The sequence below is a fragment of the Pyxicephalus adspersus genome, chromosome 5 (genome assembly GCF_032062135.1).
Source record: "Pyxicephalus adspersus chromosome 5, UCB_Pads_2.0, whole genome shotgun sequence".
Classification (NCBI taxonomy): domain Eukaryota; kingdom Metazoa; phylum Chordata; class Amphibia; order Anura; family Pyxicephalidae; genus Pyxicephalus; species Pyxicephalus adspersus.
Genome location: NC_092862.1, coordinates 12,705,782 through 12,730,647, shown reverse-complemented (window position 1 = coordinate 12,730,647; position 24,866 = coordinate 12,705,782). Strand labels below are relative to the sequence as shown.

General features: G+C 38.2%; 1 protein-coding gene and 1 long non-coding RNA gene across 4 annotated transcripts; one reads left to right on the top strand and one right to left on the bottom strand.

The window, feature by feature from the left end:
• Positions 1-392: 392 nt before the first annotated feature.
• On the top strand, positions 393-24,313 carry TBC1D31 (TBC1 domain family member 31). 3 transcript variants are annotated; one of them, XM_072410679.1, is made up of 22 exons: positions 393-734; positions 803-1,646; positions 4,090-4,236; positions 5,943-6,058; positions 6,321-6,499; positions 7,533-7,684; positions 8,446-8,605; positions 10,136-10,336; positions 10,549-10,740; positions 11,315-11,394; positions 12,207-12,353; positions 13,139-13,272; positions 13,400-13,533; positions 14,257-14,436; positions 15,262-15,494; positions 18,135-18,287; positions 18,697-18,925; positions 19,515-19,649; positions 20,589-20,783; positions 21,016-21,169; positions 22,004-22,123; positions 24,029-24,313. In XM_072410679.1, the coding sequence occupies exons 2-22, from the start codon at positions 1,570-1,572 to the stop codon at positions 24,169-24,171; spliced, it is 3,261 nt and encodes a 1,086-aa protein (XP_072266780.1). In that variant the 5' UTR covers positions 393-734; positions 803-1,569; the 3' UTR covers positions 24,172-24,313. The 3 variants fall into 3 exon arrangements, with proteins under 3 accessions (XP_072266780.1, XP_072266779.1, XP_072266781.1); XM_072410678.1 differs by lacking the exon at positions 393-734 and having other exon boundaries at positions 766-1,646; XM_072410680.1 differs by lacking the exons at positions 393-734; positions 803-1,646 and adding an exon at positions 1,691-2,012.
• LOC140330519 (uncharacterized) lies at positions 6,238-8,069 on the bottom strand. Its single transcript, XR_011920753.1, has 2 exons — positions 7,616-8,069; positions 6,238-6,482 (listed from the first exon to the last, which is right to left on the bottom strand). It is a non-coding gene; the product is annotated as an uncharacterized lncRNA (long non-coding RNA).
• Positions 24,314-24,866: the final 553 nt, after the last annotated feature.

Genomic DNA, 24,866 nt, shown 5'->3' with positions numbered 1-24,866 from the left:
GCTAAAACGTAAATAGGTATAAAGCATTTACAGTTAGGATAAAAATACATTAAATATGCACGCTGCCAGTAGTAAAGATGGCTGGCACAGCCTCCCACTCTGCTCACCTCAATGTCTATTAAAAATGGTCATACTAGGTCATTTTTATTCAAATTAACATATATAGATATTACTAGGGGCATGTAATTAGCATGGGTTCTAGACATTGACAGGTTAAAACGTAAATAGTTATTACGTACTTGATTTAATTGACTTAATTGTACTACCGGTAAGCTGCCATTAGTAAAGATGGCTGACACAGCCTCTCACTCTGCTCTTCCCTCAATCTCTATAGTAATCATGGTCATACTACGTCATTTTTTATTCTAATTACCTATCTATATTACAGAATCTATATTATAGAAGTGTTTATAATTTAATATGTATGTGGTTTCACAGGAATGATCTATAAATAGTCATTGGAGAGTAATGATTTGACGGCGGAGGGGGGAGGAGCGGAAGGATACGTGGAAGTTTGAAGTTCCCGCTGTGGAGCCCGGGTACCTCAGGTGTAGAGTGAAGGGGGCGGGGCTTGTGTAACTCCCAGCATAGGGAAAGCATACGCAGAGGCTGCGCATACACCACAGGGAAGACACAACAAATACACACACAGTAAGATATACATTCACTACAAGGAGGACACAACACACAGCAAGGTATATATACACTACAAGGAGGACACAACACACAGCAAGGTATATATACACTACAAGGAGGACACAAGGTATATATACACTACAAGGAGGACACAACACACAGCAAGGTATATATACACTACAAGGAGGACACAACACACAGCAAGGTATATATACACTAAAGACCCACAATTTGTACTTGTTACACACACAGAGCAACCCACAACTTCTCTATAGCTATCCCACACACCCTTTACACTAATTCTGTATAAAAACACACACTAAGATATACATACACTACAAGGAGGACACACACATAGCAAGGTATATATACATTACAATTTGTATTTGCCACACACACACTAATTGTGTATAGATAACTCACACAGGGCAGTGACACCACACACACACACACACACCCTGTAGTGGCAGTTCATATCTTCTGCATACACACTACAAGCAGCTACATACTTTTAACACAACCTCACATATTATTACTTGTGCACGTGTGTACAACTACCACACACACACACACACACACACACACACTGTGCTCTGTTTAGATTCCACGCTTGCATATATCTGCACAACAGGTGATATAACACATCCAGCATGCACACATTGTGTCTACATATCTATACATAGACTACACATGGCTTGTGTAACCGCTGCACACTCACATCTGTATGCCAGATCACAGGATTGACAAATACAGCAACGTAGATCCGCTGCTGTCCATTTGTCACTAAAAGCAAGGATTGCACTCACATTTTTGCATAGTCAAAGTAGTTGTATTTGTAAACCAGGAATATATACTTCATAGTAGTACAACACAGACGGAGGAGATTCCAGAAGCCTATAATATCATTGTGCTGGCACAGATCTCAGCGTCACCATGCAGACAACAGATGTGGACTTCAGAGAGACTGGCAAGATCTGGCACCGGAAGCCAACACCAACCTCTACTGATGGGTAAAGAGAAACAATGATTCAACTATTGTGTTTTTCTTTTTAATGCAAGAAAACTTGAAGTTTAGGAATACTGGGTCCTGGAGTTCTTTTATTTCTGATAATTGTCACAAAAAGTTGGGCAAGTAGAAAAATAGCTGTTCTCTCCGCTCCTCCAATGGCCTACTAATGACTTTCTCACTCATAACCTCATCACACTCACTGCTCCAAGACTTTTCTAGAGCTGACCCAACTCTCTGGATTGGTCTTCCTCGTCCTTTTCGGCTTGCTTCCACTTTCTGCTCATTTAACAGAGTAGAAAACGGCTTGAAGTTTAGGAATACTGGATCCTAAAGTGCTTTCTTTCTGATAATTGTCACAAAAAGTTGGGTGAGTACGTTTGCATTATTATTCTTCTTTTTAATATTAATAATAAACTAGATTTATATAGCGCCAACATGTTATGCAGCGCTGTACATTAAATAGGGGTTGCAAATGACAGGCAGATACAGACAGTGACACAGGAGGAGGAGGGCACCCTGCCCCAAAGAGCTTACAATCTAGGAGGTGGGGAAATAACACACAATAGGTGGGGAGATATGGAGTGGTGGGGGAGTAGTGAGGGTTTAGGAGATGGAAGAAGACGGGGTAGGTGAAGTTGAAGCGTTGGGTTTTGAGTGCTCTTCTAAATGAGCAGAAAGTAGGAGCAAGCCGAATAGGAGGAGGAAGACCATTCCAGAGAGTTGGGGCAGCTCTAGAAAAGTCTTGGAGCTGTGCGTGTGATGAGGTTATGAGTGAGGAAGTCAGTAGGTCATTGGAGGAGCAAAGAGCGGCTAGGGGAGTATTTTTCTACCAGGTCAGAATGGTAAGTGGGACAAGAACTGTATTTCAGCAATACTGAAGTGACAGGAGGAGAGGTCCCTGCCCCGCAGAGCTTACAATCTAGGGGGTAGCGGAAGTATCACACAATAGGAGGGAAGGGATGGAATGGTGGGAAGTAGTGAGGGTTATAAGAGAGAGAAGGAGATGGGTAGGCAAGTTTAAAAAGATGTGTTTTTAGTGCTCTTTTAAATGAGCAGAAAGTGAAAAGATGGGTTTTGAGAGTAGGAGCAAGCAGAATAGGGCGAAGAAGACCATTCCAGAGAGTTGGGGCAGCTCTGGAAAAGTCTTGGAGCTGTGCGTGATGAGGTTATGAGTGAGGAAGTCATTAGTAGGTCATTGGAGTAGCAAAGAGAGCGGCTAGGGGGTATTTTTCTATCCGGGCTCTCTACTTTTCAGCCATCTGCTTGTTGGGGGAAATCTCCACAGACTTGTATGAGTCTGATGGGTTTCTCTGACTGTATGGGATACAAGTGTGATGGTCTTGCAGTTTCTGTATAGAGTTAAACATATCAGGGGATTATTGCATGCCATACATTTGGATGCTGTAATATTCATATACAGTAGACTTCGCACTATCCGGCCTGGAGTTTCATTAATATGCGCTATACTCACCTCCAGACACCTCTGCATTCGCAAACATCTGCTCACAGTTCCGGAGAGCAGGCAGCAGGGGCATCAACATGCACCATCCGCCCGTGCCGCCCCGGCATTTTAAAATGAAGATATTTTTTTACGGACTCCATACTAGGCCAGATAGTACGGAGGCCATGTAGTAGCAAGTCGGATAGGCGAGGTTAATATTAAAGTCAACCTTTTTCTATAAAGTAAAAATCATGTTTGTTTCTGCGCATGCTTAATCTCAGGCATGTGCAGAAGGGGCATTTTCCTTCACTAAGGGGAAAGAGATGCCGATCTTACACATGCGCAGTGAGATCGGCTCTCTTTTTTTCCCCCTCTACAACGGGCCAATTTACCTGATCTCACACCTGCGCAATACAAGATCGGGTGACGTAGTCAGAAGGAGAAGGAAGTAGGACAAAGATGGTGACTCCCAGTGCTCTCTCCGCACCGGGACATATAATAATTCGGTGCAGGACCTGAGCGAGGAAAGGTCCAGCACGATCAAGGGATCTGCAGGATTAAAGGTAACTGTGATTTTTTTTTTTTTTTTCAATTTAGTTCTGCTTTAACTTATATTTATATAGCGTCAACATTTTACGCAGAGCTGTACAAATTCCATAGTCATGTGACTAGCTGTCCCTCAGGGGAGCTCACTAATCTCCCCACCATAGTCATATGTCTTTATTACAGTCTAAGGTCAATTTTTGAGAAGTCAATACCCTAACTGCATGTTTGTGGAATGTGGGGGGAAACCGGAGTACCCAGAAGAAACCCACACAAACACAGGGAGAACCTGCAAACTCCATGCAGATAGTGTCCTGGCTGAAATTCTATCCTGGGTCCTAGCACTGCAAAGACCAGAGTGCTATTCACTGAGCCACCATGCAGCCCAAAATGCTGTTTATAATTATTTGGAATCTGACTTACATTTACCCTCCTATCTGTGTTTTTTTTGTCTTTTTAGGATTATAGTGAATATAACGCATGGAACTGTAACTCCTCACACCAGGCCAAAGCGGTTTTTGCAGGTAGCGTTTGATGATGCTGGAGATTGCTTTCTTGGAGGAGATCAATTGGGAAACATCTTTCTGTTCAATCTAAACAGAAACAGGTGAGAGGCTTGCAGACCTTTCTGCTAATGTGTAAAATATTACATGATTCTGCAAGCAACAAGTAAACCGAATGACTGAGCAGTAAGTGTTATGGTCTTTGTAATTGCTAAAACCAGAAAGTCAAATAGTAAAGCAAAATTAAATGGGCACAGTTACTATGTTGGTTGGGCTCCCAGGATCTGTGTGCACAGCATATTCTCATATTGGGTCTGATTTATTAAAGCTCTCCAAGACCTGCAGAAGATAGACTATCATGAGGGAACCTGGGTGCTCCAGCAACGGATCTGGTGCACGATTGGAAACATTTGCCAACTAATAGAAAATGATGTATAGGAAATCCATTCTAAGTTGCTCGATCACCCAGGTTCTCCCATGATAGTCTATCTTCTCCAGGTCTTGGAGAGCTTTAATAAATCAGGCCAATTATGTTAGGCTTACTTACCAAAAGCAACCATTTTCATCATTGTGATGTCCATGCGTCCCTTGGATGCAAGTGCTACCATTTCTGCCTTCATCATTGGCAGCTCCAGGATGATTTAATGATTTGAATACCACTTACATATGCTAAAGGAAAACTTCTCTTTGTTCAAACAGTGGTTGCTATTCTGTATCACTACACAGTTGGTGCTGTTCTCTGCCATCTTAATACATTGGCCTGAGCTTACATTAAGGAGGTGCGTTCATGGCATCCCGGACTGGAAGACGTTGGCTGTGATTCAAGATTCAACCCACAAAAAAACTGGCACCAGACTACAGAGCAGTTTGAAATTTAAAATGCTATGCGGAAGGAAAAAGTTTTCCTTTTTTTTTTATTTATAATTTTCCTAATTCATTAGGGAACCATTTAGAACAAAGGCACTGCAGTGCACTGATACCTGCTGTGTGAATAAAAGAAATAAAAAGAAAAACAATGTCATTTCTATGGCTTTGTTGTTGAGTTTTCCCACAATGTATATGGATGTAATGGTAAATGTTTTTTTAATGTTTGCCCGCAATATGTGAACCTGCTGACAGATTCTCTTTAACATTACTATTGGATTAAGGTAGCCAGGGTAGTGAGGAGTTTTGAGAATGGATCGCTTGATTCAGACCTCTTAGCATTGCCATGTTAATCACTAGGTTTGTCCTACACATTTACAAAGTAAGTCAGGTTGAAAAAAGACATAGGTTCATCAAATTCAACTACTAGGGAAATAAACATATCCCAGATATAAATCCCTATGGATATAGTTGATCCAGAAGAAGGCAAGAAAAAAACTGCTGCACTTTGCTCCAACAGGGGCAAAAAATTTCTTCCTGATTCCATGAGGCAATCGGATGTTCCCTGGATCTACAGTCTGTTATCTTTACTTTAAATCCTTATTACCATTTTATATTTTGTGCTTCTAGAAATCATCCAGCTTTTTCTTAAAGCAATCTATAGAACCTGCTTAAACTACTACTGGCAGACCTTACAGTGAAGAATCCCTTCCTTAACTGGAGCTTAAACTTCTTTTCCTCCAGACGCAAAGAGTGCCTCCTTGTTCTTTGTAATGACCTTAAAGTGAATAATCAGGAAGAGAGTTCTCTATATACACAATTGCTTATGTTCATATGACAGCAATCGTATGCTTATTCAGTTAAGATTTCAAGTACTTTCTGTCTGCAATATTTTTTCTGTAAGGATGAGGAGATTTAGGTTTCTACCCTCTGTTTTTCTTTGTAGGTTTGATCTGGTTCAGAGAACGATGCAGGCTTGCACAGCGTTGGCTTTTAACTTACACAGGAAGTCTGAGTTTCTTGTGGCTCTTGCTGATTATTCCGTAAAGTGTTTTGACAAAGGTAATAATAGTGCAATTTATAATGTCTCGGGGTGAAGAACATTGTACTGCTTCTACCCTAAAATGCATGCATGTAGGTTGTACTCTCTAAAACCTAAATGTTTTCATTGCTGTCTTTTGATGCCTCCTAGTTAGATTGTGAGCTCTTAATACCTACACATTAAGTCATAATATACTGCATTATTTTTTGAACGTTTCTATTTATATTGCAAATCACAAATATGCCACTAAAGAAATGATAAAATAAATCTTTGTTTTCTTAGATAACAAAGAGCTGGTAAGCTGGATGAGAGGACACGAGTCCACAGTCACATCCATCTCTGTACATGGGTCTGGCCGGTATGCTGTTACTACATCCAGTGACACCGCTCAGCTCTGGGATCTGGACACCTTCCAAAGAAAGAGAAAGTTGAATGTTCGCCAGTCTGTTGGAATACAAAAGGTCAGGAGTATGAAAATTTGCTATTTCAATTCATAAATTGTTTTGCACTCTGTGAGATGAATGTTATTAAAATCCTTTCCTAAAAGACAGGCTGTCACCTACAAATGTTAGTTTTGTGTTTGCCATGCCAAACCATTAATTGATACCAAACAAGCATGTAGATTTAAAAAGTACAGGAGTCAGATAATCCGCATAATAGCCAAACAAAAAGCATTTTCTGATCAGCAGAAGAAACCTTTGACATGTTTGTACAGACAGGTTTACTTTAATATGAAATCACAACTTTTGCATGGTTGCTGGCAACTTAAATCTCACGCAGATTTCTTGCGTTCATTTCAGATTTTACTTTATAACTGCAGTGTCCAATACATAGTGAAATAGCAGAGCCGAACATCTTTGGTTTTTTCATTTTTTTTTACACATTACATATTGGACAATCCAGTTGCTGAAGGTTGTTGTTATTATTATTATTTTTATTACAGTATTTATATAACGCTGACATATTACACAGCGCTGTACAAAGTCCATAGTCATATCACTAACTGTACCTCAAAAAGGCTCACAATCTAATGTCCCTACCATAGTCATATGTCTTTATTACAGACAAGGTAAATTTTGGGGGGAAGCCTAATATTCTAACTGCAAGTTTTTGGAATGTGGGAGGAAACCCACACAACACGGGGAGAACCTGCAAACTCTATGCAGATAGTGTCCTGTCCGAGATTTGAACCTGGGACCTAGCACTGCAAAGGCTAACCTCGGAACCACTGTGCTAATTTATGAGACATTTTTCTAAATGTCTTGTGTCAAGGTCTGACACAAACTTGCCCAATCCTAACAGTGTGGCATCACTGGGAATATACAGTATAAATGGCATTAGTTCAGTAATGCCCCATGACTCTCAACCCTAAGCAGAATACCCTTCTTAAACAAACCCGGCCATTGAAAAAAAGCTCTACATTTTTTGTGTGTGCAACAGTGTCTGTATTTATATATTATATCTTTTTACTTTTTGTATTTTTTATCTGTATAGGTATTTTTTCTTCCGCTAAGTAATACAATCTTGAGCTGTTTTAAGGACAATTCCATCTTTGCTTGGGAAAGCGATACCCTTACCTGCAAATTTCAGCTACCTGCTCCAGAGGATGGATCCACGGTGCGATACAGGGCCTTTGCTGTTACGAGGTATGGAGCCAGTGCTGTGCTGTTATTGGGGGGAAAATATCTTTAGGTATTCTTTCACACACTTTTTGGAAGTGAATTTTGTACCTTGCAATGAGTTCTTCTTCCCACTGCAGGGGGCAATTTCTCATTTTGTTTCCAGATGATAGATTAGGTGTTAATATTACATTACTCCTTGCTCATGCTGCTGGTGGCTCTCTTCACCTCTGCCCAATGCTCCAGGTCATAGACTGGCCCTTGACATCATACCATACAATTCCGGTACTTGCACATCCTGTACTTGTTCTGAAGTGGATGATATTAGCAGTCAGACTTCCCAGGCAGTTAGGTTCATGAATAGGCTGGGCTTGTGAAGAGAAGCAGAGTGATGGCTGCTGCAGGAGTGGGGGATAAGTTAAGTGTTACTCCAATTTGATCATCACATGCAGAAGTTGCATCAACCCAGCCAATGAAGATGGCTGAAGATCCAAATGCAGAAGTGAAGAAGGAAGAAGATGATAGCGCCCACAACAAAATAGGAACATGTAAGTATCATTTCGTTTAGTTCTGCTTTAATTCTTGCAGTGGACGGGGAACCCACTGCAAGGGTAAGAATTATTTTGACCAGATCATCTTTTTTATATCCAATGAAAACTTTGTCATGCTTTTGTTTGGCTTATAAATAGTGACATAAAGTAATGACTGATTTTGCTTAACTTGCTTCTAGAAGGTTTCCCATCGAGTCACTACTCTTGTAACCGAAAATATTATTTTGTTGCTTGCAGGGATGGGAGAATGTTGGCAGCTGGAGGAAAATCTAACAACATACATTTGTGGTGTCTGATCTCCAAAAAGCTATTCCGAGTTCTCCAGATGCCCTGCACAGTGTTTTGCGTTCGCCAGCTTGAGTTTCTGCCTGACAGCTTTGATGGCGGATCCAGTCAGGTGTGTACTTGGCTGCCTTTGGGTTACATTTATTGTACAGATGTACAGCTCTATCTGAGTACAAGGGTACCTGTAGTGCTAGAATGTAGATGAGGTGAGTATGCTACCTCTTTTTTTGCAGGGAACCTATACTTAGAAGTCTGAGATCTAGGGGGGGGGGGGTCTCTTTAAAGTGAGACCAATTCTTAACACAAAAAATTAGGAACAGGAAGGTCCTTTATTGCAGAAAGGAAAGGTGATTTCCCTACTACAAAAAATATTCTTACACGCCTTTCAAATTTTTTAATATTGTGCTCACCTGTTCCTTTGAGGACCGTTCCCAAAATTGAACCATCTTGATTCATCAAGCTGGGATGTTGTAACGCCTGCACATTTTTACGAGAGTTTATTCAGTCCCAAGGTGTGCCAGGATACCCGGCATCATCATTTGAGGAGCAAATAACAATCAGGCATTTTGATTCAATCAGGCATGTTTTATCCAGGAGGGACATTGCCTGTATTTTCTGCAATATAAATCCTGCCTGATTTTCTAATTTCAAAGCAAAACTGTAGTTCCATTTTATTAAATCTCTTGGGGGCAGGGTCCTCTCCTCCTTCTGTGTCACCGTCTGTATCTGTCTGTCATTTGCAACCCCTATTTAATGTCCACCGCTGCGTAATATGTTGGTGCTATATAAATCCTGTTAAATAATAAATCAAATTATACATATGCAAACAATTACAGTTTATAATATTTCATTATTCTGACTTCATATTCTTTGCTCCGGGTTTCTGCAGACCATTGTTCTTTGCACATCTTATTACTGTACTAGTAGACGTAAAACAAGTAAAAACCTAATACAAGTCCCATAGATGAAAAGGAAGATTAAAATATTCATCATATATATAACTTTCTCATAAATTCTGGGGTCTGCTGACAGGGAGTCAACTGTATTTAAAAAAAAAATATTGATTCCTACAGTAAAACCATTTTAAAATGTTATCAGATAAGTTATGAGCTTTGTATTAGAATATTAAAGCTAAATTCCAAGAATATTTACAAATTTTATCTAAATTGATAGAAACTTAGTAAATTTTTTGAATGTATCAACTTCCTGTACCCCCTGTATAGCAGCAAAAGAAGAAGTAAGGGGTGAGTTTGAGAGCTCTACTACTTTGCTAAGTGCACATGTATACTTGCCATAACAATGCTGATTCTGCTGGGCTCATTTATCCACAGGCACACACTTAAGTTCAGTGTAGTTTGAATAGTGACCAAGTAGGTAAATCTGTATCAGGAATACCTGGATCACTAGCCTGACAGAACATAATTGCAATTGCCTATGCCAGGTACAATAATTTCCTTATATGCATTACAGCTGGAGTACCTACTTATTCCGTTTTTAGCAATGCATATGTATTTTTGAGTGTCTGCCAGTATACAGGAAAGCTGTAATTATCCTTTAGGATGCTTATTTCAGTGGTGTAAGTTGTTATATCTCTGCTTGAACATTTTTTAATATACAGAAACTGAACTTTCTTTTCCTACAGGTTTTAGGTGTGCTCAGTCAAGATGGAATAATGAGGTTCATTAATATCCAAACATGCAAACTTGTGTTTGACATTGGAAGCTATGATGACGGCATAGTGACATCCTCTGTTAGTCCTAATGGGCGGTACATTGCCAGCGTCATGGATAATGGCAGTTTGAACTTGTACAGCGTTCAAGCTTTGACCAAAGAAATCAATAAGGTGGGGAAATAAACAATGGATGGTATTTAAATGCTGCTAGTTATCTTAGCCTATAAGTTATCTTGTGAGTTCTAGGAGTCACATTTGACATTGCATGAATTTTGACATTTTGCAGATACTATATTGAATGTGCTGTCACTGAGATTTTCTTGTACAGTACCTAATCGAAGATGTCTGCAATACCAATTAGCAAGTATAACCTATTTTTGCAGCCTCCACCACCGCTTGTAAAAGCAGTTGATTTAAGTAAAGACAAGGATTCCACTGTGGATAGGTCTAAAGCCAGCAGTGGGAAAGTTAAAGTTTCAGGTGGCCGGGTATGTCGACCATTGAAGTCAAGGGAAGAAATCGTGACGACCCGAATTCTACGCCCAGGCGGGGATGATAACGACAGTAACAAAGAGGTTTGTACTAAAATTATTACTTACAGAAATGTCCCAATGCAGGTTTTACAAAATGTCGGTGGTGGCAGTTACTATAGTTCTGTACAGCCTTGTGGACCAACAAGCAGATTGTAAAGACGCCATCCACTGGAAGACACTGAAGGATGTTGATCTAAGCTGTAAGCTTTTGGAATAGAGTTCAGCTTTAAATAAAGGGCTAATTTACCATCCTTCTTATTGTTTGGGAGGACTATGAAGTAAAAATGCCCCGAATCCCCATACTTTACTTACAAGCAGTCACTTGAGACTCCTTCCTCATCCATAGCCATGCACAATGGGCACACTGGGCATGAAGGAGCTTGTCATATCCTCTGCCCAAGACTAGTAGACCCATTGCATAATTAGGGAGCTAAATCGCTAATTTTCTGGGCACACGTCTACTTTAAACGGCAACAGTTTCAGATCTGGGGAAGCAACACTGTCATTTTGTCCTCCATGGGTAAGGTGGCCTTGTCTTTTTTACACAGCTAGTTAGTTGAATCTTTAAATTATCATTCATTCCATATAAATATTTCGATCTTCATGTTTACTGCAGAATGTGTTGCCAACTGGACTGAATAAGCAGCGGCTGCTAGCATTATTAAAAGGCTTTGGAGAGTATCCAACAAAATACAGGTAAAATGTTGCACATTAATTTGTAATTTTGTTTGTTAAAGTGAACCACAAGCAAAAATGTTTTGAATGTGTACAATTTAAGGTAGGAAAATAAAATGTGTTTTAAGTGGCTTATTTTAGTTCTGCCTTATATAGCCCATTATCTCTGAACTTTAATAAGAGCAGCAAAGTTTAACATTGGTCTTTCTTCTGATACATCTTCCCCACTGATTCTCATCTATTTGTGACAAATACTGGGAACTGCTCAGTTATTCAGAGTCCTGAGGGTGTAGGTAGTTTGAAGAAAAAATTAGATTTTACAATACAGATTCACCTAAGTGAACTTTTGACAGCTGTAAATTTATAACACTAGCACTTATGGGGAGTCCCTGAAGAGCCCTAAAAAACAGAGAACTCTGATATGCAACATCTTTCATGGTTACCCGTTTTGCCCACCTCCTTAGTATCCCTTTTAAAGAAGCAGCATATTAGTTTTTGAGGAGACAGTCTGAGCCAGCACCTACAGAAACTGGGTGCTATTAACATATTGGAGTATCCCAGTTTTCAGGGCCCCCAGAAGTGCAGATTTATAGCTTTTCCTTATCCACAGGTTCACTTAAAGGAGATGTATCCCCCCCCCTATTGTGTGCTGCTTCCCCCATCTCCTAGATTGTAAGCTGTTCTGGCAGGGTTCATTTCTCCTGTGTCACTGTCTGTATCTGTCTGTTATTTGCAACCCCTTAAAGTACAGCTCTGTGTAATAGGTTGGTGCTATACGAATACAGTTTATTAATATAATAGTTGTGTGAGGTTAAACTAATCATTTTCCCTAGGATGTTTATCTGGCGCTCCCTGTTGCAGCTGCCGGAGAACCATGCATCTTTCAGCAGCCTAACTGACAAGGGCACTCATTCCCAGTACCTCCAGCTCCATCACGAATACCCCATAAAAAGCAGGAAGCTCCTAAGAGTGCTGCAAAGGTAAGCAGGCTTTGTCTTAAAATTTTAAAGCCACCGTTACAAGTATAATTGTCTTTACAAGTTCAGTGGCTGCTCAAAGATCTGCCTAGTTTATTTACCAGTAAATGTGATTTCTATAATGTCCTAGGCAGATCGAGAGCAATTATATAGTTGCAATGTTTTAGATTTGAATAAACGGTGTTTTGCCTTGACATATTCTTTAAACCCTTCTACCACTGACCAGTAAATAAATGTTATCGCAGCAAGAAATGTTAAATTCTCTGCCCCTGTTCTGGTCTCCGTCACACTATTAACGACACATTAACTTGCAGCCTCAGCATCTAAACTGATCAGAGACCAATTAGTGTGGTCCCTAGTTGTGTGACCACCAGACTCGCTGTAAATTGGCCAATCACAGTGATCAAAGGGAAAGTTTGTTTTGCAAAATATTAGATTTAAAAGGAGAAGTGACAGAAAAAGATTACCCCTTATGCTACGTACACACGTCAGATGATTCTCGTCTGATAATCGCCTCAGGCCTGATATAGGATGAGAATATGATGTGTTTACAGCGCTTGTCGTTTGTAAATGACAAACAATCATAATGGAAGTAAAGGGGGAGAGAGTGCCGCTCCTTCCTTCAGAGTGGCGCTGTATGTACAGCGCTCATTCATGCATCGTGTAGTCTTTTGTCCCTGGAAACGATGAAAGATCCTTTCCAACGACAATTATTGCATGTGTACACAGCCTTACAGTAGGATAGAGTTATGTTCTAATCATTTCCTGTGGCTTGATTTATTCACCAGGACACTTTCAGCTTTGGCTCACTGGTCTGCGATATTTGGGGAGACTAAATACCTACCTCTCCTGGCCTTTCCATTTGTCAAGCTTTTTCAGAACAATCAGCTCATTTGTTTTGAAGTGGTTGCTACAGTCGTAAGTAAGTTGTGTGTGTACAAATAACTTTTTGTCAATTAAAGTATGTTGTAGTGTCCACCTGTTAAACATTCACGTTTGTTGTTATGATCATATAAGCCAACGGTGTCCCTCCATTTTGTTTTTTTCAGCTAATTGGTGTCAGCATTGGTTTGAGTACTTTCCTAATCCACCAATCAACATCCTTGGCATGGTTGAGAATGTTTTAGCGCATCACGACAAGGAAGTTCTTCACCATTTTGTGAATTTTGGAATCACGTCCCAGGTAACTAATCCATTTTCTGTATGTTATATGCCTATAGGAACATTGTGTTTGTAGAATAATGAACAAATTGTATTGCCACACAATAGGAAAATTTCTCTACCAAAAGGTTCTCATGTGGTACAATACACTTTAGGGTACACCTGTCATGTGAAAATATTAAAAGCTACCATTGCTGTCCTCCTCCAATGAAAATGACAGTTCCTAACTGTCAAGCCAATGCATTGGTTATAGTGCATGCCCAGGATTTTTAAAGAGTTGTTCAACTGGTATTTAAATGAAGAGAGTGTTAAATTGCCATTTACATAGCAAATATTAGTTAAATCGAAGTAATCCAGGGAAAATCTGGAACACCTGGCCTCATGGGATCAGGAAGAAATTTTTTCCCATTAGAGCAAATTGTACCAGGGGTTTTTGCCTTCTTCTAGATCATCTATGTCTATAGGGTTTTATATCTGGGATATGTTTATTTTCCTAGTGGTTGAACTTAATGGACTTTTTTTCAACCTGACTTACTATGTAACTATGTAAAATAAAATATACATGTTGGTTACCCCTAGTTCATTTCCAACTTCAACACTTTGAGCCAGCAGAAGTTCATGGATAAATAATCATTAAGTATTGTCTGCATTGCCACTCTTTACTTTTATTTTTATTTTTTCTATTTTACGTTGCAAGTTTGATTGATTCTACTTTACTCATGAAAAAGTTTTTTCTGTTTTGTAGATTTATGCCTGGCCACTCCTGGAAACTCTGTTCTCCGAGGTTTTAACCAGAGAAGAATGGCTGAAGCTGTTTGATAATGTGTTTTCCAACCACCCCTCCTTCCTTCTAATGGCAGTGGTGGCTTATATCCTGTGCTCACGCTCTCCATTATTGCACTGCAGCCAGAAGGAAGACTTTGAGGTACTTTTTACTTTGTATATAAAATATGCCTTTATATATATTTTTTTCATTAAAAGCCTAAATCCAGGAAAAAATAAATAACCCTGCAGTGGGGCTTTCACTTGCACTGGTAATCATTGTGTTGAATGTGTTTGTCGAAGGTAGTCATAGAAAAACTTTTACTTGCCTTTTCAATGTCTTCTCTAATGCAACCAATCCCTCCAGTCTTCTCCATAAAACACTTTGTGCTGTGATCAGAGTTCTACATCTAAATTGAGCATTTTCTAAGGAGGACTTATTGGAGGAGGGTTGTAGAAAATGGAAAAAATGCAGAGTTTTTTGATTTATCACCTGCTGATATGTAATATTTAGTTGTATACAAACACCTTAACACACTGTTGATATACACATACAGGACAATTAAATCTGTGACAGAAACTGCAGTCTCAAATGTTCCACTTAAAACCATTGGCCAGACAGGAATTTGTTTGCCTTTTTCCTGTACGGTATTATTCTTCTGCCCTGCCTTAGAAATCTCTGCAGCAAAAGCAGCCAGGCAGGAAGTGATCTACTGGGCACTCTGCACTTACTCAAGTGATGCATGGTGTCCATACACCATACATTGCTTGAGCTGTTTGTCTGAAATACAAAAGTTGGGTGCGTGACACACAGCTTTTTTATTCAGCTTTTAGGCCTATGGACTGGTACTGGCATAGTCACCATTGTGGCAACATGTGTCTTCACCTTCCATCACCGTCCTTTGTTTCGCTTTTTTTTTCTCACTGTGCACTGTCTGCTAGATATCTCATGTACATGCTTAAGGTGTTGCTTTTTTTTTTTTTACAGTATTTTTTCCATCACCGGAACAACCTGGATATTAATCTAATGATTAAAGAATCCTACCATCTCATGGATGCCACCCCAGCAGAGATACACCCTCAGCGCCTTCTCAGTGAGTTTGTCCCCCTCACTAAGGGACAATATCCAATATTCAATAAATACCCCAAATTCATTGTGGATTATCAAAGTCAGGAGAGGGAGAGGCTTCGTCAAGAGGAACTGGAATATTTACGAGAGAGGTATAAGACTTTTACTACTTAATTATTCATTAATTGATATATGGGAGAGAAAGATAGGTTGGAAACTACCAGCCCTTATGTGTCTTCATATGTAATTTTTCATGCCTACCCCTAAATAGGAATACTCTACTTAGAGGTAGGCATGTAAAATAAACCTTAAAAACACCTAAGGGCTGGTAGTTTCCAATCTATCTTTCTCTCCCATATTGACTTTACATAAAGGCTACTATACTTGAAGCCTTTTTGGGAGACTACCTTTTCCCTTACCATTTACTATTTTTTAACCTTTTATTACTTTTTTTAAATGAATTTGAACATTTTAAAAAAAGATTGGGACAACCTAATGTCCACCATTGAAGAATCTTGTTATGCACACAAAAGGAATGAACAAGGAATAGAAACCTTAATTTGGAAATTCAAGCATCTCCTTGAAAAAAGGTCTTTGCTTCACTGGCATGTCATGTCTTTCCACAAATACATACAAGGAAGAGTGCAACCATTATGGACATAGAATAAAATTATTCCCCAATGTTAAAAACCTGGAACACATTAAAGACCCTTGGGAAAAGGCACTCAACAAATGTTCCGAAGACCTGATGGGGATAATAATCATATATTATGCGGAAGACCTAATGAAAATTGATGTTAAACAACCTAAAACAACAAAATCTATCTACAATGACTTCCCCAAAGTTTGAAGAAAAGTTATTGAACTTAAGCAACATCTGGAGGAGTTCAACACAGCAGTCTTCAATAAAAGAAAAAAAAACTACAAAGAGATCAGTGGGCGTTCATCAATCATAGAGCCTATTAATGGGAGAATCCTACCAACACCCCACACGCTAATCCACCTCAAGTCCAACCTACACCCACCTTTGGCCTGCCACCACCTTTCCCCCACTCCACAGCAAGCCACAACACCCTCAGCAGGCACCCAGGACATTACCACTACTAGAAAAGATCCAATGTCTACTTATCTAGACACAAGAAAAGATACATCAGTGACCCTCTTGAGCACAAACAAGAGCCAAAAAAACTCCCTACTAATGACCCTTCTACATTCACTCCCATCAGCTCAAGCTCACCAAGCCACTCTAGTGCTACACTAGCAACCTTACCGAGCCTACCAGTCAATGCAATCTCCACATTGGATCAGGGTACCTCGGTACCACAAGGCCACTTGAATGCTGCACAACGACCAATTTCAGCACCAATATTCACCTTCGGCACTATCCCCAAACTTCTACACAGCCAACTTGAACCACCAGTGCCACAAATGTCTTCACCCATTCCAAGAAAAAAATCAATGGAACAATTTTTTTCAGAAAGTACATAAAAGTACAGTACCCAATTTAGAGATTATTAACCTCTTCTTACACATACTGACCAACACCAAATCTTGAAGCTTGGTCTGTCTTTTTGCCCACCCAACCAACTTGGCACATTTGAATTTATGAAAGACATCAATTTATTGGCATGTAATTTAATACTCAAATCCATATTTGACAGATCATTCAAACCTAATCTAGCACAGTTACAAGTAGATTCTCAAAACGTTAAGGCTTTGGATTTCCAAGTCTTCAAAGACTTATTACTCACATTAGCCATGGAAAATGAACAGGCAAACATTAACGACTCACCTCATGACCCCAACCCAGGGAATCAAGACAGTAATAAGGAAGATCCATTTTGAAGGAAACCAAAAAACACCTTTTATCCTCCTATCACGCAAAACCCTCATTCAAATTTTTATAGAAACTGTTACCAAGGAAGACCAACAAGTTCATAGCAAGGAGAAACTAAACACCAACAATTTTTCATGTAAGAAAGCTCTACAATCTCTAAAAAAAACAACAAATCCATCAACATCAAACCCTCTGATAAAGGAGGTAACATCGTGGATCACTACATTGATAATATGCTGCAAAATTCTTAGTAACACGGATTGGTATTTACCAATACCTCAAAAAAAACCAACAACCTTCAAACAAGAATTCTATAATATTATTTGGAATGCTTATTCTTCCAACCTCATCGACAAAAAAAACAAAGATTACTTGTGGATTAAGTGTCCGACTATCCCAACATTTTAAACCCTCCACAGGTCCACAAAAACCTCAATAATCCTCCCAGACGTCCAGTCGTGGCAGAAATCAACTCATTAGCCTCTCATGCAAGTGAGCTTGTCGATTCCTACCTGCAACCTATGTGTCAAGTTACCATCTTTCTTGAAAATTGCCTTTTAACCCCAGATTTTCTTGTCTTCATTTCTCTATTAATTGATATATACAAGAACTCTATAATATTATTTGAAATGCTTATACTTCCAACCTTATCGACAAAAAAAACAAAGATTACTTGTGGATTAAGTCTCTCACTATCCAAACATTTTAAACCCTACCAAAGGTCCACAAAAACCTCAATAATTCTCCGGGACGTCCAATCGTGGCAGAAATCAACTCATTAGCATCTCATGCTCGTCGATTCCTACTTGCAACCTATATGTGTCAAGTTACCATCTTTCTTGAAAATTGTCTTTAAACCCCAGATGTTCTTGTCTTCATTTCTCTATTAATTGATATATACAAGAAATACCTCCTTTTACCTTATGTAAGCTAATTTTTTGTAATATTTTTGCAGACAAATAACACATGAAGTTGAAGCAGAGGCTTTGAGACGTAGAGCAGAAGATGAGGCCTGGTACCAACAACAAGAACTCCTCCAAGGGGCAGAACAACAGAGACGTCAGCTGCTAATGGATGAGGAAAAAAGATTGCTGTACCAAAGACAGAGGTAAGGACTTTCTTATTCTGCATGCTGAATGAGGCTTAATAGAATTATACTCAATTATACTCCTATTCAATTCATACTCATAGAGTATACACCCTAAAGAGTCTATCTGGCCAAAAATAAAATATTCTCTTTTATTAGATCTTGTTCCATGAGCAGGGACTCTGATTTGAGTTTTACAGTGCAATATAGATTACTATTATCAGCATCGTAAAGTGCGCCAGGAGCATTTATCTACAGATCCAAGTTAAGAAATAGATAAGTATAGAATACAATAAATCATATCCTATAAATTGATTTCAGTGGCTATTTAATCTCTCCAGCCTTGAAGAACCTTAATAAATCAGGGCCAATATCTTTACTTTTTAATTGGTACTCAATGACCGGAAATACTCTAAATTCATTTTCCTAGGTTGGCAACTGTCAAACGAGAGCTCAAATTAAAGGAGCTTCAGCTTCTGGAGGCAACACGTAGGCGCTTCATGAGATACCAACAGGATCAGCGTAAAATGGAGCTCAAACGATTAGACGATGAGATCGAACGTAAGATGTGCACTCGAGAAAGAGAAACTGCAGCTGTCATGCAAGACGTTGAGATTAAACAGATGGAACTGGAAGCCCAGAGACGCTTCTATGAGCAGGTATGTTCTGATCCTGGCCCTTTTGTAAATGCTTTGGGCCTGATTTATTAAAGGTCTCCAAGGCTGGAGAGGATACACTTTCATCAGTAAGGTTGGGTGATCCAGGAAACTTTGAATGGAGTTCTTCAAAAGCATTTGCTAGCAAATATTTTGAATCTTGGACCAGATCTGTTCCGAGATTGCTGGATCACTCAGCTTCACTGATGAAAGTGTATATTCTCCAGCCTTGGAGAGCTTTAATAAATAAGGGACATTGTGGATAAAGAGGACTTGAGAATTGTTTTAAAGGATTTTTGTGATGCGGTTTTTTTTTTTTTTTTTTTTTGTAAGGGCTCATGGAAGGTTGTAGGACACCTCAAAGTGTATTTACACACAAACATCAATAGCTATTAATATTTTTTATTTATACTTGAATACCGCTTTCCTATTACCATATATTGGTGACTTATCTATACCCATTAAACTGTTCACATTCAAAAGTTGAAGCATATGAGTCGATGTAATATTTTTGGAAAAGTCACAGGGGTTGACATTGAGCACTCTATGCATCACTTCCACTCCATGTTTTTTTTTTTTTTTTTTATTACAGCAACTTGCTAAAGAACAAGAAAGGGAAAGACAGGAAGTTAAAGGAGAGCTTGATGCCAACCGGAGGAAGGCTGACCTGGAAGAACAGATGTTCTGGAAGCTAATGGAAACGGAGACTGACCTAAAGGACCAGAAGGTTAGTCATTGAGCTATTCTTCAAAAGCTATTCTTTTTTTTTTTAAGTAAAAAACTGGGACTTTACCGGAATCACTATGAATCAATTTTCATAAAAAGACTTAGTAGTAATTGTTAATAATACTACATTAACATATACCTATAAAAAAGAAACATGTGCATTTCATCAAGACAGATAAAATATAATCTCATAGATACTTAACATCGACATGTTTCATAGATCCCAAAATCTACTTTTTCAGTACTTCAGCATTTGAGATTTTAACTATTTTCTTCTATAATAAGTATTATTAATAATAAATAAACATTACTACCACCATTTCATTACACATACTGATTAAGAAAATTTATACTCTTTACATATATGTATCCACTCGAACGACTAATTATTTTCAATTTCATTGTCCATCCCATCCAGAATGGCTGAATGCATACTGCTCTGTAATCTAATCCAGTTAAACACAGAACATCTCTTCTTCAATATTACAAGTCTGTTTGAGTATTTGTGATGAGGAATGTTGCAATTATTTATTTATGCCAGCATAAGGCACTGTAGAAGAAAAAGTGCATTTAAACTAAATGAAAAAAGTATTTTAAAGCACTTCCATGTAAAAATTCAATATACTACATGACATGGAGGCACAGAACTATGATGTGACAGATTTGCAGGTTACCTACTGGATAGAATATTATATTTGCATAAAACTTAACACTACATAGATTTATTGTGTCCAGATTGCAGAAAGGTGCCTTCCTCAAATTGGTATCACATGACCACACACAATTGTCCAAAATGTCTTTGTATACTGTAGGAGTACCAATACTTTTTACTGGTCACACCTGAGCTCAGTCATTTAGAGGGTTGTCTATAGACTTTCAGCCATAAAAATGAGCATGTTATTGCCAACTTAGATGTATCTGTCCTGTTTGACTTCTTCAGTTACTTGAAGAAAGTTTAGCAAAAGCCGATCGTCTGTGCTCAGAGACGGAATGGAAACTTCAAGCTCTTCACAAGCAGCAGCAGGACGACCTACAGAGAAGCGATCATTATGACGAAATGTTAAAATTGACCCAGGGTATTAAAGAGCAGGAAAAACAGCTGCAGGATGTCATTAAAGAGCTGGAGACACGAAAGGCAAGTGGCAGTTATTTCTCTTTTTAGAAAAGTCTTGTAACATACTTTAAATATAATTGAAATATCTTCACATAATTCTGTTTAATGTATTAATATTATCGTGACTTTACAGGCTGTTGTACATTGCTAAAAGATCACCTTTAGTGTACCTTATGACTTTTTTCATTTACTTCTCCTCATTAACCTTTTCTCATCTACTCTGCATTGTGTTCTTTAATCCCTGTGTGTATAGTGGGCAGAGGCATCTAACCAATTTGTGCAGCTGGAAACTGATCAGCTTTCAAAATCCATGCAAGATGCAGAAAGAAGAAAGTTCTTACACACAGGAAATATACAGGAGGTGTCCGCAGAGGACATATTACTGCAGACAGACAAGGAATATTATGGTTTGTATAAAGGTTTTTGCAAAAGTATTGGTGATGTTTTAGGTACACTATTCATTTTGACTTCTATGTGTCATTTATGTTCTTAACTTTATATTATGTATATTTTCAGTTCAAAGAAAAACACATATCCCATAGGTGAGAAAAAGAATTTCCAGTAATAGTTGTAGGCAGTCAAAAAAACCCTGCTGCCTCTTAGTGATAATTTTTAGAGTGGCACTTCTTACACTCTGCATGATGAAAGAGCACACTTCATATAGTTTTACGGTAAAATTTGCCTTTTCTGTGGTATCCAGCAATATAATACACACATGCATGTGTGTATGTATGCAGTGTTCCAAAACATTTTTGTAAGCCGGGTGAGAAGAAATTGGTGGTGTTGGTGGTCCCTGTATTGTATTGGACTCTTCAGTAACCATCCAAAAACTGCCGGGTGGTTACTGAAAAGTGCCAGGTGGTGCACCCAGCTCAAAGGGCCTGGGGAGAACACTGGTATGTGTATAAAAAACAGTTGGGAAGCTAAATCAAGGTGTTGCAGGTTTTATTGCAATACTGCTTCCAAGTCTGAGCACATATTAAAGAAAAAATATACAGTTGAATTGTTAGATTGCCAAATTTCTCTTCTACACAAAAATAAAATGTAAGAATAAAAAGGTCAGAGTTTTAACGTGAAGAAAGATTTCAAAAGCATTTTTGGCATTTTACTAGCAATAAAATGAAAACTAAAATTTTTAGCACACTGGTGTAGTTGATGGCCAGTTTTTATAGTTTTTATATAGTTTTGTAGTAAACTTTACCTATACTTCAAAAGGTAATCGTATTTCTTGTTTTCTACAGAGAGAGTCCTGAATCAAGGTGTACCCATGAGGAATTCCTTGCAAGAAAAGGCAGATGGCCAGAAGAAGCCAGAAAATGTTTGCTTAAACGACGTTTCCTCCTCTGACTCCTCCACTCACTGTAAGTTGGTTGCCAATATGAAAGGTTTATGGAACTGTTTGTCAGAGTCACCAGAACAAAGTAGTTTAATGCAGTTATTTTTATAGACCTAATTCACTTCTAAACAGATCTGGAGAGGCCAAACATTTTCTGTCTATTTTAATTTCCATCTACAGTTTTTATTTCTCATCCTTAAATAATTTGTCAAATGTTAAATGGAGTGTACTTACACCCCTTTTTAGGTACTATTACGTCTCTTTCACATATTACCATTAATATTTATTCCCAATTTCCCAATAAAAACAGTATTCTCTAAACATTATATCTTCATACATCAAAGTATTTCTTTTTTTTGATACCAATAATTTATACCAAACTTCTTTGTTAGCTATAGCTTTGTTCTTGACGCTTTTGGCTTATTGGCTTTATAGCTTCATCAGAAGAACAAATTTCAAAACCTTCATATATGGTTCTAAGAACAAACAAATGCATTTTACTACATAGATTCAGTTATTGTTCCATATTACCTTGTAGTAAAATGCATTTGTTTGTACCTAGAACCATATATGAAGGTTTTGAAATTTGTTCTTCTGATGAAGCTATATTAGGCGAAATGCATCAAGATCAAAGCTATATATGTTGAATGAATATTGGTATAAATTTTTGTTAACAGCAAAAATTGCTTTGATGTATAAAGATAACATGTATAGAGAATAATGTTGTTTTTATTGGGAAATTGTGAATAAATATTAATGGTAACTTGTTTTAAATGTGTGAAAGAAGTTAATAGAAGTTTAAAAAAAACCCTCAACGCATGTTGCAAAACATTTTTCTCATCCAGCATCTTTTTTTTAAATTTGCTAGAAATACCTCTACATTTTATAACTTTCAAAAGTTTTCCATTTGAGTTCTATTTGATCTAAATATTCAAAGCAGTGTTATAGGTCTTACCTAGGTAGTACACGGTTGCCTATTTTCCACATCTTGGTAAGATTTCCGCAATTCTTTACAGACTATATACTGAGCTAAAAACCCAAATCTAGGCAGATATTACAACCTGATGTATTCTGAGTGGGGCAATAAGAAAAGTTGCAAGTCAAGGAGCCTTAGAATGTATCCCAACCAGATTGAAACTTCTATTACAGAAAGTATCTGAAATTTGAATTGTTCTATCTCAAAAGCAACTACATGAGAAGAAACTGAGATATTTGGGGGCGTTGGGTATACCAAGGTAGTACAAGACAATTCCAGATTGCCACATTTTAAGAAATAAACATTTTTTTTTTTTTTTTTTTTTTTACAGTTTTAGGATTATAACGTGTCCATAGGTTAAAACAGGACTTATTTTGTAAATAACATTAAATGACTTATGTCGCAATTATCAGTTTGACAAAACCATTTAGGCAAAAGTAGTTTTTTTTTTGTTTTTTACCATTCCATTATCTGCTTTTATTTTTGGGTGAGTAGCCGAAGCTGAAAGTAAACCTAAGCTTTGCCCATGCATTGAAATATTAACCAGGTCACATTGATCACTTACCACTCTGTCCTGTAGAAGTGTTTTTTTCCCGCATGACAACACTTATTAATTTACCTTATAAATGACCAATTACATATTGCATAAGCCACCTAAAGAACCAGGTATTTTCTTTGGTACCAGTAATACAACAGGTGGGAAGGTTGTGAAGAAAGGTGAGTGTGTACTGCTAGGGAGGAGGGGATAAACCAAACCTTTTGCTATAAACCCTTGCCAATCGCTAGGGACTATCTTTCTTGTAATTACATTTACCAGTGAATGAATTGTCAGTTTAGCATTAGTCCTTACTCTTTGTACTTCTCCATTACATATATCCGTAACATTAAACCATCAGTTACTGTTTTCAGAAGTGCCAGGTATTTAATATACAGTCTGTCTCTGTGTTTTTGTAGTTTCTCTGGATCGAGGAAGAGAAGATTTGGAGGGTAAGGAGCGTGCTCTGATGTCAGAAGTCAGAGAGCTCAGACAGAAGTTGGCTGCCCAGGCTCGCAAAAAGTACCCAACCTCACTTTACCCAGAAACATTATGGACTTAATACTGGTTGACTGGATATCTTGGTACAAAGTTCCTTCAACATGATTGTATTTATTTTTTTTTCCAAAGGTTACCAATGTTTTGTACAGTTTGTTTTAAGTTGTTCAGATATATTAAAGCATTCTTTGAATGGAAAAATACAACTACTAAAAAGTGCCATTATTCTGATCATGTTATGTCACATTCCTGACTTTTCAGCAAGGGGATTTCATGTTATGAGCACAGAAAGAACCAGTAAAGCTCTCTGTGCATTGTAAGGCTTCATAAGTGTGGCTGCTCCAAAATATACAACTACAGAGTCTAATGCTGGAAACATATGGGTCAGATTGTGTATCTGATATGTAATTTTATGCTTAAATGGTACTTGCCTATGACTGACTGATATACTTTAAACTTTGGGGAATTACCAAGCACCATCAGATAGAGGTGCTCTGCTTACTGCCTGCCAAGTCTTGGACTGGATCCACTTCAGTAACTTTTAAGCACCAGCAGGGAGCTTGCAGCATTCTGGGTAGTGAAGCATTTCCTGTTCTAGCACCTGACGTTTACAGGGAGAGTAGTGTGAGAGTTCATTTCCTGGTATTTTCTGACCACCAATGCCAGGGCATTAAAATTTTACTGCCAGAAACTCCCAATGTGAGCAAGGTTAAACAAAAACTTGAGAAAACAAAACCAAACCAAAAGTTTTTTTTTAAG